The sequence below is a fragment of the Montipora capricornis genome, chromosome 1 (genome assembly GCF_036669925.1).
Source record: "Montipora capricornis isolate CH-2021 chromosome 1, ASM3666992v2, whole genome shotgun sequence".
Lineage (NCBI taxonomy): Eukaryota > Metazoa > Cnidaria > Anthozoa > Scleractinia > Acroporidae > Montipora > Montipora capricornis.
Window position 1 is genome coordinate 29,684,877 of NC_090883.1, and position 15,000 is coordinate 29,699,876.

Consider the following 15,000-nt stretch of genomic DNA (forward strand, 5'->3'; position numbering starts at 1 on the left):
TGTGTCTTGCTGGGAAAAAGGAACAGATAATGTTTTCCCAGCAACACTGAAAAACACCTGAAAATGCCTTAATAACATTTATTTTCATTAACTGGGGTATAATAATACATTTTACAACAAATTGGTCGTTGGGTGCCCCTGTCATTTTAACCTTGTACCCACATGGTATCCTCATCCACATGTTATAAATCAATATCAGTACCGTCATAGAGCGATTTTCAAATGACTGTCGAAAGTAATTATGGGATTAAAAAAAGCTACGCTTGGTGATTGGTTTGAAAATATCGCGCCAGTTTATCAACCAACGAAAAGAAAACGCAAAACCATTGCAATTTGCACGCGCAATTTTTCGTGCGCTTTGGAATTGCTACGAAATTGGATTGGCTCATTGCGCTGTTTGCACAACTGTGATTGGTCGAAGTAATTAATAACTTTGGTATTTGTTTTATGACACTCAGTTGAAAACTGCTCTATTCAGATTACGTGCTGCTGGAAGGTTACGGCGATTAGTCGAGCGCGCGCTTTTAGCAGCTATACACTTGGGATTGTACACTTGTCAGTACACCTGGAATTTTCGGTAATGACCGACATAATAACCAAAGCATTCAGCAAGAAACACCTTGTTAAAATCGTCAAATGGTTTGAAGCATTGACTCCTGAACCATCCCTCATTGACGATTAAAATACCAGGAGTCAATAGGGCCGTTTATACGGCTTACTCTGGCCGCGGCGTACATAATACGCGGAAAGGAACTATTTATACGAGTACAAACTCCCAGGCCAAGATAACCCGCGGCTTGAGAAAGGCGTGAACGTAGATTTTGTACCATTTATACGGGGCGTTTGCGTCTTATGTAAGCCGCGGCCAGAGCAACTCGCGGCTTATTTTCTGTCGTATAAACGGCCCTAATGTGTTAAAGAGGACAACACACTGACAGACTTCCTGTCAGGTTGTCGAAACGTCAGTCAGTGTCATCCTAATTAGTCTTCAGGACTACACTCACTTTCCTCAATTAATTATGAAACATAGAGGATATTACATGGCCGTGCGGGGATACGAATTTTATCCTCGAGTGATGAAAGTATCTCTCACGAGTAAGCGAAGCGAACGAGTGAGAGATACTTTCAGCATGAGATAGAAAGATCATCGCAGATAGAAAGATCATCGCAGCTAGTTGACTAACTTAAGCAGTTATAAAGGAACTTAAGATTCCAAGGAGACTTGACATTTTTGGTGCGCGCTATAAGTTAGGGTTGATTAGACAATGTTAGATGTACGAGTTCTAGTTTATTGGGCGAGAGTAAGCGAAGGCAGTTTTCAGATAATTCAAATATGTATCATTCATTTGAGTCGGGTTCCTTAGCAGTATAGGGTGGTTCTGTACTTACGGTATAGTTAATCGTAGCAAGGTATTTCTTATCTCTTACCTCCGTCAGTAGTCATATCACAGAAAACTTTCAGATCAATTCCATTACTGGCGGGGTCGATCCAGTAATATCCGTCTTCTTTCCGATTGGAGAGATCCATATCCCGGATGTGCTTGCAAGACGTTGCTCCTGATGTTGGAATAAAAATATGTTGTTACTGGAGAACCCATAAGCAGCAGCGTGCTATTGACATACCGCATGTATTACTCGGCATTTTCGTCGTATGTTTGACGGTTTTTTAGTGAATAGCTCACAAAAAAGAAAACAACAACCCCATTATTTCTATATTTGCCGAAAATGACCATTCTTCACGCCAATGGTAATTATTAAATGTGCAGGGTTTATTAGTCTTTGAGAGTCTGAATTGGATGTCAAATCAACCCAAAAATTATCGCATGTGATCTGTGAAACGTGTCACGTGACAGGAATTTGATATGAAGAGAGCAGATGGGCATTCTGTCCGCGCGTGGGCGAGCCATTGAAGCTCGAACACAGTGCGGCGCCATTTTGTTTTAAGGGATGTGTTGTGCGGTATTTATAATTGAATATCGGTGCTTTGGAAACACAGTTCAAGAAAAATTGAAAGAAAGTTTATTAGTTCAACAACAGTTCTATCACTGAAAGCTTTAGCAGAATTTGCTGTCGCTTTGATTGGCGGTATTTGGAGATCAAAGTCTGAACAAAATAGTTTTTTTTTCATGTGAAGCACAGCAGAGTGACGGGGCTTCCTCTTTCAATCAAGATGGCTAAGAAAGAAATCAATTAAACGAGGTAAGTTTCAAGAAGTCGAAGTTGTGTTTGTATTATTGCAGAGTGATTTCATGAAAGCGTTTCTTAGTTTCATAGGCATTAATTGAGGCCAAATCTTGACTTGAGAGTGTTTTATTTACAAATTGAGATTCAATTTGCTCAAAAAATATGTATATGAGTATATGAGTACATCCATTTATTGTGAATACAGTTGTTGACCATTTCCTCATATCTTATACTTCCGAAGGACTAACAAATTAAATTATATTTTAGTTTTATACTTGTAAACGTTTAAAAAGCTTGGGGCTTGATATTAGAAAAGGAATTCTCTTTGGTGTGTCAATCTTAACATCGCTTTGTTCCCTGGGCCTGGTCTAGTCAGAACTTACTAATTTCCTGTTTGTCATTTTCAACTTGAATACCGGTGGTCTGATTCTTTGGAAATGAACACAGAGAAGGATCATTCAGATTGAGACAGTTGTACAAGGTTCAAGATGGCAGCTTGTTCAAGTACAACATGGGCATCATAGACCTTGCTATGCCATTAGACAGTGGTTATTTGTTTCAGGTCCTCACATTTAGTTCCCCAGGGATTTGGGGACGTGCTTAAACTCAAAACCTTAACCAGCTATCTTGCTCTAGTTCCCTGAAGCTAACACCATGTAAGCTAAGTAATTTTCAAATGGGAGGTGCTCCATGCAATACACGAAACCAAGACTTAACCTGACTGACACTCTGTCAGAAGCGTCAAACTTTCCACAATTTCTAAACATTTTCCCGTGGTAAAATTACCAACACTCTATTTTCTGGCTGTTTACTCAGACCATAATTTGGCCAAAGCTGCTGTTTTCGGTTCGTTGTTCACGCTCGTTCACGTTCATGCAACTTTGGGTGTGAACATTTATTTTCAGAATGGAGCTGAAATTCTTGATATTTTAACACATTTCAAACAAGAATGCCCAACAGAGCAGAAGAGAGTACAGTGATAGGTAAACACGTAGGTTGGAATCAAACCTAACGCGGTAAAATGTCTGTCTAGTCTACTTATGTGTGTTTGAAGAGCCCTTCGAATTCTGCAACTTTCGCAAATAACTTAAGTCTTATAAAGATTACTGACTCCTTGAGAGTTCCACACTAAAACAACTTGGTTTTCCCTTATTACTCGAACGTACTTTGCTGTGACTTTTTGCCATAAACAGCCCAACCGTTTTCTCGATCGTTTGACACCGTCTACACGTGAGGCAAGGAAGATAAACGACACAGATAACGACACGAACTCGAAACAAGGAAGACCACCATTATTTTGGTTGGTGCTAATGGCGGGCCAGCGGATACGCCCATAAGAGATTTCAAAGTCGCGCACGCGCAGACCGAAAAATGCCCCTCTCCTTATGAAGCGATAATATTTCGCAGGAGTCAAACCTATGATCTTCCGATTACTAGTTCGGATGCTCTATCACTGAACTGTAGGAAACTCGTGGGATTTAATAAGGTCCAGGTAAAAATTGTGCTAGGACTGATTAAATTGTCGAAACGGTGTATTCTCGCTACTACTCTTTGTGTATTCTCGCTAATACAAAGACTGACAAGGTATTACAGAAATTTGAAGAACACTGTGAACCAAGAAGAATGTCAGTTACGAAAAGATACAAGTTCTTCTCAAGGGCTCAACAGAGCGGCGAAACTATCGACCAATATGTGACTGTACTGAGAAAATTGAGTGAAACCTGTGAATTTGGAACTAAGGAACTCTCGTCATGTATCCAATTCTGCTTGGTGTAAATCATGAATTGCAAAGCGAGGGAAAGATTGCTCAGAGTACAAGAACTAACCCTTGAAAAAGCTCTAGACGTGGTTAGATCAGCGAAAATGACAGAAAAGCAACTACAAGAACAGGAAAGTGACTCATTAGTAGATGTTATTGGCAAGGAGAAGAGCAAATCAGTCCTCAAAAAGCAGCTTTCAGACAAGAAGGAAAAACCAGCTGCAAACAAGATGTTTTACTGCAGGAATTGCGGAACAAGACATGGCGTGACAAAATGCCCCGCGTATGGAAAGACGTGCCATAATTGCCAGAAACAGCATCATTTCCGGAGCATGTGCAGGTCACGAACGAACGTTCATGTGCTTGAAGAAGAAACCAGAGAATACCACTGCAACACAAACCTATTTGTTGGAGCCATCACCACCAAGGTTGAAGTTCAAAATGATGAATGTTCCGTGATATTGCCAGTATAAGGATATGTTAAGACCTGAGCTACACACGGGGATCTCAAGTCAACATCTTTTCCTGGCCAGAGAACTCAAGAAGATAATTGGAAGCAACCCATGCATTGATCCATGTACACACAAATACCTCCGAAAATTGGAAGACGTTCAAACAGAAGTTTATTGATTATGAAATTGCCACTGGAATAAACAAGAAAGAAAGTGCGACGAGAGTTACCACGCTACTAACAGTCATCGGCAATGATGCTACCGATGTTTTCAACACACTAACGTGGGACACAGAAAGTGATGACACAAAGATTGACAAGGTATTACAGAAATTTGAAGAACACTGTGAACCAAGACGAATGTCAGTTACGAAAGATACAAGTTCTTCTCAAGGGCTCAAGAGAGCGGCGAAACTATCGACCAATATGTGACTGTACTGAGAAAATTGAGTGAAACCTGTGAATTTGGAACTAAGGAACTCTCGTCATATATCCAATTCTGCTTGGTGTAAATAATTGCAAGACGAGGGAAAGATTGCTCAGAGTACGAGAACTGACCCTTGAAAAAGCTCTAGACGTGGTTAGATCAGCGGAAATGACAGAAAAGCAACTTCAAGAACAGGAAAGTGACTCGTTAGTAGATGGTATTGACAAGGAGAAGAGGAAATCAGTCCTCAAAAAGCAGCTTTCAGACAAGAAGGAAAAACCAGCTGCAAACAAGATGTTTTACTGCAGGAATTGCGGAACAAGACATGGCGTGACAAAATGCCTCGCGTATGGAAAGACGTGACACAGTTGGCAGAGACAGCATCATTTCCGGAGAATGTGCAGGTCACGAAAGAAAGTTCATGGGCTTGAAGAAGAAACCAAAGAATACCACTGCAACACAAACCTGTTTGTTCGAGCCATCACCACCAAGGTTGAAGTTCAAAATGATGAACGTTCCGTGATATTGCCAGTATAAGGACAGGTTAAGACTTGAGGTACACACGGGATCTCAAGTCAACATCTTTTCCTGGCCAGAGAACTTAAGACGATAACTGGAAGCAACCCATGCATTGATCCATGTACACACAAACTAGTCAGCTACTTTGAAGACAAGCTAACAGTTGTTGGCATTTCAAAACTGCCAGTGACGTACAAAGCAAATGCAGAAAAAGAGCTGACGTTCCACATAGTTGACACAAATCAACCAGGATTACTGGGACTCACGTGACATGGTCACGTGATACTGGTCACATTGGCATACATGGAGGGGTGGACGTACGGTCGTCCGGTGACCAAAACCAAATTTTCTCGCATCGATGGGTTACCATCTACTCTTTTTCCACTTCCATCTACCGAAAGAAACGTTCACTGGACTCTACACTCAATGGGATTCTTTTACGCCCCGGATATACAAAATTAACCTCATCCGCACACTCACTTATCGTTGTCTGCGAATCTGTTCATCACCCTGTCTGCCACAGTCTGCTTTAGATGATCTCAAGAGGCATTTGTCACGCAATGGGTACCCCCTTGGTATTATTTCTTATAACATGAACGATGTAGTCAATAAACACCGAAACAAACCTAAGGATATTATTACAGTGCCCAAAAAAGGAATTTTCATTGTTTTACCTTATCTAGGTATTCAAAGAAAAATTGTCACTCAACAGCTTAAATCATGTATTTACAAGTTCTATGGTTGTTTTAATCCCAAGATTATTTTCAGAAACACTCGCCGAATTAAGTCTTTATTCCTCTATAAAGACAGACTCAGCCGCTCCCTTAGGTCTAAAGTAGTTTATAAGGCTAGCTGCTGGGATTGTGATGATTACTATATCGAGAAAACAAAACGTCGATTACAGGACAGGAAAACGGAACATTTCAGAGCGCTGACGAGTAACAGCCATTCTTCTGCCGTTGCTGATCATATGACCCAAACCATAGACCAAGTTCGCGTCACTAGAGAGCGTGTAATAATTAATTACTAGTGGGAAGATGACCTTTGAGTGCAAGCGGTGTTGGGTTACAGGGAGCCGTTGTGTTGTGTATTCTTGTGCGTTTTGGTGCTACCACCGCGCACCGGTGGCTCAGTTGGTTGAGCATCGGGCTGTCATGTGGGAGGTCGTGAGTTCGACTCCGGCCGGACCAACACTCAGGGTCTTAAAATAACTGAGGAGAATGTGGTGCCTTTGTAATTACATCTGCAAATGGTTAGACTTTCAAGTCTTCTCGGATGTGGACTGTAAACCGGAGTCCCGTCTCATAACCCTTGTTGGAAATTAAATAATATGGGACGTTAAAGAACCCACTCACTATTCGATTAGAGTAGAGGACGTAGTCCCCGGTGTTGTGGTCTGACCTTATCTGGACGGGGGCATCTTTCACTTCCTAAAATAAAAGTTGTAAACTGTGTAATAAGCAGTCTGGCTAAAGTCCCCCAAAAACATTGTAAATTAGTCCTGAAAATCCCCGAGGGGAGAGACTAATAGCTAATAATTGTAATTGTAATAATCACCGAGGTTCGCAAATGATGGGGCTTTAGCTTTGCGTGAAAAATCTCGGCTTGGATGGATTTTCGAGGCGCAAACCGCCTCTGAGCTGACTACGCGAGCTTAGGGTCGAAATCCTAGTGTGCTGCCTTGACTTCGTCTTAGGACAGTGAAAACACGGAATTCCCGAAACGTTAAAATAAGCACCAAAACGTACAAGAATACACCAGAGGTGAGTCAGTTTTATCCATTTTATTGAATAAACGTTAAATTGAGCGTTTTTTTAGGCTTCATAATCGACGGTATTTTATTTCCCATACGAAGTAAATTTTCCACGGCTGCCTGTAACCCAACACCGCTTGCACTCAAAGGTCATCTTCCCACTAGTAATTAATTATTACACGCTCTCTAGTGACGCGAACTTGGGCTGCCTCTGCCCAAACAGGCCACAGGATTAAATGGGATCATTTTGACATTTTAGCCACTGGACAGTCTGATATACATTGTAAAATTAAGGAAACCTTGTTGATTCGCGATTTAAAACCAGCGCTTAATGAAAATGTTGGCAGCGAAAAACTTCTTCTCAACTAGCTATTTATAGTTTCTCAAGCAGATTTAACTAGGTCGGTTTTTTTTAAATTAATTTTCTCATTGTCATTACTTTCCTTATTTGGTATTAGTCTTCGTGTTTAAATTAAATTGTACTTTAGGTAATCGTTACTTTTGAAGTTGTATGTTGGAGCATACGCAACGTCAAGTTCATAAAAAGTTCAACATGCGTTGTCTGGTTATGTTTATAACCGCAGTTTGTTTTTTATTTTTACTCAAATTGAAATGGCCGAAGAATAAGAGTGTTTACCATATTTTCTTAACGATGGTGCTCTGCGCGCGCGCGCGCGCGCGTAGCACCGCTAAAAATTTGATTTTCTCGTGTTTTCATTGGTTGTTTCTGATTGGTTTTTGGTGAGGTCATGTGGTGTGGTTGTGATTGGATCATGCTCTTTAGGTCATAGTTAATTTGGCGTGATTTTAGCCTGTGACAACTGACGTGGCATTTCCGGTCTGGTGTGACACCCTATGGCATCATTTTAGGGCACGTCCGGTCTCATGCCCATTCCCGTACAAACTCCCTATGCAAACTCAGATTTGCATTGGTAATTAACTCCCTTGGGATTGTAATAATTTAGTATATAAAGGAGTGTTTTGTGCCACACCCTGTCACTCAAGTTGAGGCCGTGAACGCGGGTGGTCTCGTTGCCATTTGTGATACCCACCCGACTTACTAGAATGGCGGATGAACAACAGCCAAGGCTGGTCGTTCCGGTGGAACAGCAGGTTGCTAGCCCTCAAGCCTTACCGGACCAGGTTCAGGCGCGCCAAGAACAGGTTCAAGCTCCAGAGCAAATTCAAGCCCAGCAACCGGGCGATAACCAGGTTCACCAGGCGGCGGGACAGCCTCAGGCTCAACCAGTGGTCCCACAAGGTCAACCTTAGGTACCATATCATCTCTTGCCATGGGTTCTATTGCGTCTAGTATTTGTTCTCGTTTTTTTTCTAGGAACCTTATAGTCCGTTTTAATTATTTAACCCGTGTGGCTTGCCTGGTGGGGCGTCGTTTGTCTGGCTTACGTGCGAGGACATGTTGAAGTTTATTTTGCTTGTGGGGTTAATGGCCTGTGCGGCGTGCCTGGCGGGGCTACACTTTTAGCAATTTGTCTACCTTGATTTTTGCACTGTTGAATTCAACTCATGGGTTTTTGCCTGTGAGGTTTTTGCCTGAGAGGCCTGCCTGGTGAGGCTACCTTTGAAGTATTAGCAATTATTGAACGAGGCTGAGTAGGATATGAAGAATTCTGCAGGTCGAGGAGGGTGTTATCCACCAAGGCCGAAGGCCGAGGTGGATAACATCCTCCGAGATCTGCAGAATACTTTATATTCTACGAAAGCCGAATTCAATAATTGCTTCATTATTCATTCAAAATATTTTCTTCGCTCAAACTTCTAAACATACTCGCAGCCATTTTTCTGCTCAACAAAAATAACACAATCTCGTCCCCAGCTTTTTTCGGTCAACGGTTCAATAATTTGCAGCGGGCTGCACTTTTGACGTCATTTTGACGTCATCGGTTCAATAATCTGCAGCAGGCTGCACTTTTGACGTCATTGATTCAATATGACGAAGTTTCTTTCCAAATTTGGTGAACAGCAGCTGTATATGGTGAATTATGCGTGTGGTTTTAACCAATCAGAAACGGGGAAATATTTTGAATGAATAATAATACGAGATACTGGCCTTTGAGATGTGCCTGGTGGGGCTAAATTTGTGAGTTGTTTTGCCTGTGAGGCGTCAGGGGATAAAGTATTCAAGCTTTCATTTCGTAACTCTTGTGCGGTTCAGTTTTCATTGGATTAAGTTTTTCAAGCGATACGGCATTCTAGAATGTTGGGGTGTTTCTTTTGTTGGTAAATGTTGGTAAGTTCTAAAGAATTTTCTGGCTGTGGACTTAAAAATGTTGGTTAACTCAAGAGATTTACCGGTGGTGTGTAGTGCTCTGTATTGCGTCTTTCGTTATTGCTGTGGGCAATTCATGTGTTTTTTTTTTTTAAAGATGATATATTTTTCTGGATTGTTCAGTCTTGTTGGCTTTTCATGTTTGTGGTTTTTCTTTACCTATGGTGACTATAATTCTAATAGAGAGAAGGATTCTGTTTGAGAATGCTATTTATAATATCATAGTGAGTTTCTGGTCGTTTGGGGCAATATAATTTTATGATTTTTTCTTTTAATTCGATGTAGAATGGTGCTGATTTAGCGGCTGTAGTTGAGTACTTGTGTGATTGATTTCCTATAGGAAATTTGAGTAAATTGTGTTTTGGTGAATACTTTTCTGTTTGGGTCATTTGTTTGTATTGCTTCGTGAAAGTCACAGGTTATTTGTATCCAATTTTGGTTAGTTTAACAAAAACAGAAACAAAAAAAGTGGTTTGTTATTTAGAGGGCTTTAGTTTATCGAATCATCTTCGTGGTTGAATTTCCTTTGCGTTGAGTAATAAATGCAGTTTAGAATATACAGTAGGTTGGCATACCTATCTTCCTGCAAATTTTTTTTTGTAATTTTTTCTTGGTTCTGGGTCGGGCCGAGCAACTCCTGCTGGTCTGCCACATACAGTAGCCACTAAACGTTCTGTTTTCAGACGTATGTGGTTGCTCTCTCCTGATCGGGAACCCCGTTTCTTATTTACTCTATAGAAGTCACATTTTGATATTTTCACTCGACATAGGATAATTTAATTCTGCAACTTTCCCTTTTTTTTTCTTTTCTTTGGGGTGAGTTCCGTTTTTGCTATTTTTCTGCGCTAAGACATGAGTCTCCGGTCAAACTCAAATTTGGGAAAGGATAGTCGAGGTACCAGTTTAGCTGAATTTAAACTTCAAGTAAGAGGTGTCAAGCCTAGAAGTGTGGCTTCTTGGGTGAATGTAAGCGGAGTTCCCGTTTAGGAGGGAGCGACATTATATGCTCGGATTTAGACTGTCTTTGCCTAAGAAACCCCGAATACTTTATAGCCGGGGGGTTTGCATCAAGTCTGGAAGCCTGGGACCTAGTCTTCCAAGAACACCCCTTAAGGGACTCTATCTCTGATTGGATTAAGAATAAAGTAGATATTTTTAAATTTTCACAGCCTTTTACCGGTGTATGTAAGAAAGTTCGGTATTCTTCAATTTTGCCTCGTCAGAAGCAATTTCGTAATCATGTCTCTTGTAAAAATTCAATGAATTCATTAGTAATGAGGTTATCAATCGAGTTAGAACGGGTGGGTGCGTTTAGGGTTTGGGGCGAGGTAGGTGTTGATGACCCTCCCCATCCACCTTGTTCTTCCGTTAACTGTAGAACCCTCCAAGCCTAGGCTCTGTTTGGACGCTCGATTCTTAAATTTGTGGATGAGAGATGCTCCTTGTTCTCTTGACAAATTGTCTGATGTGACTCGCTTTGTGTACCCAAATTCGTTTATGACGAAGTGCGACGATTAGTCTGGCTATGACCACGTCCTCTTGTCAGAAGCTTCGCAATCATATTTTGGTTTCAGCTTTGGTGGTCTGTGGTTTGTTTGCACTACTTTACCGTTTGGTTGGAAGATATCACCTTCCGTTTACCATACAATAGGGATTTCGGCGTCAGGATTTTTGAGGTCTAAGGGTATCCCTTGCTCGTTGTATATCGACGATCGGTTAAATGGCGAACTCTTAACATCCTGTGGCCCGTGGTCGGTTCCTCCGGAGAAGAGGTCCGCCAACTTTCGATTGAGCGCGGCTAGAGGTGCTTTGTTTGTAGTCTTGTCTGTTCTAGTGAAACTTGGTTACACTATTGGCATTAAGAAACCCGTCTTGTACCCTACTACGTCTGTACAATATTTGGGTTTCATTGTAGATTCTACAAAGCAATCGCTCTTAATTCCCGAGCGTAAGATTGAGTCGTTTTCCCGACTTAGAGAAAGTATCCTTGGTGGGAAGTCTTCTACTGCCCCTCTAAAAACTTTAAAGAGGTTTCAAGGGAAATGTATTTCTTTTTCGTTGGCTGTTCCGGCCGCTAAACGTCTTATCAGAGACGTAAGTAGAGCTATTTCATTGGTAAACTCCGATGGCATGGTCTCTTTGTCGAAAATAGCGCATTGGCGTTTCTTCGATAATTGGGAGCAATGGCCCCCGTGGAGGGATGAGAAACATCACAGTTTAACTCTCTCCACGGATGCGTCAGGGCATGGTTGGGGGTGTGTCATTCACTCTCCGTCAGGTGACCAGGCCCTTGGCGATTATTAGTTTAGCGATCAACTCAGTCTCTTTATTTCGTCTAAGGAGATGCTTGCTTTGGTGTATGCGATTAAAGCTTTACTGGACTCCATTCATAACTGTCGGATTGACGCCCGCGTTGACAGCAAGGTGGTAATTGACGTCTTGGGAGGACAGGGTAGTAAGTCTTCCTCTGAGTTGACGTCGGTGACGATGCAATTGTTTTTTGAATTGGCATCCCGTAATTTCCAACTAAACTTGCTACACGTTCCTTCTGGAGAGAATCTGGCGGATGATCCTTCTAGACGTCTTTCTCGTTGTGACTCGGCGCTTTCTTTGACTGTATTTGAGGCTATTGATGGAGCCTTCGGTGGTGCTCATGGTCTTTCATTTTATCTTTTGGCCTTGGAGTCCAATGCTGTCAGGGGTAGAGATTGTTATCGCTTACCTCACTTTTCTCCGTTTCCCAGCCCTCAGTCAAGGGGTGTGAATCTTTTTTGTCAGGAGTTGCGCGCAATGGACTGTATGTCTAACCCTTATGTTTTTCCTTCCTTTTCGCTTATTGGTGCGGTTTTGAAATTCCTTTATAGTATTTGTATTTCATTTACAATTGTTACAGTACTTCCGTTTTCTCCCCGGAAGTATTGGTGGGCTGAATTGATGGCCCGTGCCTCTGATAATCTGTGCCTTTGAAAGAGAGGGGACATGAACGTTCTTTTGTCTCCCTCAAAGGGTGGCTATAGGGCCGTTCCTTGCCCAGTGGATTTGTGGGCTGTGCGTGTTGCACGATTTCAATATATATTACGCTATCGGACGTTTTGAGTTTGAAGTTTAGGGTGTTTTTCTTTTTCCAGACGCGCCCCAGAGTTCCCAGATTGTACTCGCCTTCAGTATCTTGTCCGTCTTGCTGTCCTCCTAACGATGAGGATTTTCAATTCTGTCAACAATGTGGCTATGCAAGGCGCTCTGGAGGGCAGCCCAGCGAGGGTGCAACACTCAAGGTTGACGAGGAAAGTTTTTCACAGCGCCTGCAGGTTCTTTTGGATCAGCGGTCTTCTTCACGTTATGTTCGACAGAAAAGTACTTATCTCAATTTCTAGAGAGCCTATCCATTCCCAAATCGTTAGCCACTGCTCTTCCTTTTGACGTTATCATCTTTCTTGTTTGGAAAGATAGAGGAGGAAGAACTAAGGTCCATAAGGTCTTCCTTGTGATTGTCCTAAGGGCTAAAGTTTGGTACCGTTGACTCCCTGATTGGGAAGCTTAGGTGGATATTTGCTGACAACGGTAGAGGTGTGGAATGGCACTCTCTTCTAGGTGTAGGTTACCCTGTGTCCTGCAGATCAGTTAAACGATACCTAGCGGATGTTAGGGAAGAACATCTTCGCGCTAGGGGTACCCCTAAGCAAGCTGAACCTATCCTTGTGGGTGATTTAGCAGTAATTTCAAAGTATATTTAGAATCAGCTTAAGGTTTGCGGGGGGTTACGCGCAATCCAAATTTTTGTGCTTGTCAAAGATCAGGCGCTCTTTAAAGCGATGTTTTTTTGCGGGTGATCGAGCTGCCGATTTGCTAGGAATTAAAACATCAGAAATATTTTGTTTTCCTGATAATTCTGGGTTTCTCTTCAATCAGGTCTGGACAAAATCACTCAGGTCGCGGGATGCAAATGTTTTTGCTTGTAGACGGGGTTCTAATCTGAATGTTTTCCCTCTTTGGGGTTTAGAATTATATGTCAATGTTTGCAACCTGCTGGGGATTCGTCTCGCCCCAGGTTTCCTCTTCCATCCTGTCACCAAATCTAATGGGGTTGGATCTGCTTGTTTGGAACCTCCGGCGGTTCATGCTAGGTTGAATTTCTATGTTTCCTTGTTAGCGCAACGGCTTACCAGCGGTCATTTTACTCTCCATGGATTCCGTAGTGGTGCAGCGGTGTCTTTAGCGCTGGAGGGTGTCAGCCTCCATGAAATTATGGATCATGTTGGTTGGAGGAGTAACAAAACGGCCTTGCATTATATTAAGTTGAAACAAGTAGTGAATCTGGCAGGCGCTGCAGCTGAACTAGCCGATCTTCCTTTGGAAACGGGAGGGGTACATAAACACCTTAATAATCTGAGGGGTTTTCGTCAAGCTTTTCAGTGAGTCTAGTACTGTTCTGTGGAATTAAAACTTCTCTTGTTTCTTATTACATAATAGGTTATTGTCACGTTTATTGTATTATTTCAAATATTATCGTTAGAGTGTAATTTAAATTACGTAAGGATTGTCTCGTTGTGTCTTTTGGTGCTAGATTTATCAACGGTGTTTTTTGGTGATTGACTTGGTCAATACCATGTTGAGATTGGGTATTTGCTAGGGGAAGGCCATAGCGTCTTTCCGCACACCTTATTTACATCTCATGTATAAAAATACCTAGGAAGGAATATTTCACCACGCATTTGCATTGGTAATTAACTCCCTTGGGATTGTAATAATTTAGTATATGAAAGAGCGTTTTGTGCCACACCCTGTCACTCAAGCTGAAGCCGTGAACGCGGGTGGTTATGTTTTGTCCTCCCACCCTCCCTCCCCCTAGTAAGTCGGGTGGTATCATGTACCTTCATTTTCGCCTGTCTCTGGGCTCTTCCCAGGCCAGATCGTCTTTCCCCACACCTTATTTACATCTCATGTATGACAGTACCTAGGGAGGAATATTACACTATTTCCAGTATACAGATTTTATGCAAATGATATGCAGCCGTATATAAGCCAGGTATACTACTGCCTTGACAGAGCCCCCTCAAATGGACTCCCCTGAAAAGCTTTTTTTTTTTACAAAAGAGTATTTTTTTTTCCCAACCGAGTATCAAATGATCATTTTTTAACAAACTGTACCTGCCATTTATGGTAAAACGTAGTTTTAGAAACTTACGTGCACAGCTTCTTCCATCTCCAAAAAATCCTTCTTTACAGGTGCAATTGTACGAGCCTTCGATGTTGGTACATATTGCATCAGGGTCACAGTTGTTCTTGTCCCCTGAACATTCGTCGATATCTAGGTACGAAGGTGAAGGGCAAAAAGACTGACTTGGCACTTTTAAAACGAACGGTGAGTGACAAAACGACTTGTCTAACATACGATTTATTTCTGTTAAACAAAGTTTAAAAATAGAAGCAATATGTTCTTTGCGTATCTCAGTCCTTTCAAAACTTCTTTTAAAGGGAAGGATTCCTTGGAGGATTATGTTAATTCGTAACTGTACGGCACCAAATATCTGCCGCAGTGTGTCTGATATGAGATTTATGACAAAAACGAAATGGAATAAAGCGATGGTTTTGAATTAAATAATCCTACTCCATTCCA

At 41.8% G+C, this 15,000-nt stretch overlaps 1 protein-coding gene across 2 annotated transcripts in view; it reads right to left on the bottom strand.

The window, feature by feature from the left end:
- LOC138038026 (sushi, von Willebrand factor type A, EGF and pentraxin domain-containing protein 1-like) overlaps positions 1-15,000 on the bottom strand; it is a 29,609-nt gene that overhangs the window by 3,005 nt on the left and 11,604 nt on the right. For both annotated transcript variants that reach the window (XM_068883854.1, XM_068883862.1), the window contains exons 4-5: positions 14,569-14,691; positions 1,429-1,557 (exon numbers count right to left, since the gene is read on the bottom strand). In XM_068883854.1, the coding sequence (XP_068739955.1) occupies positions 1,429-1,557; positions 14,569-14,691 (252 nt within the window). The remainder of the gene's footprint in view (positions 1-1,428; positions 1,558-14,568; positions 14,692-15,000) is intronic.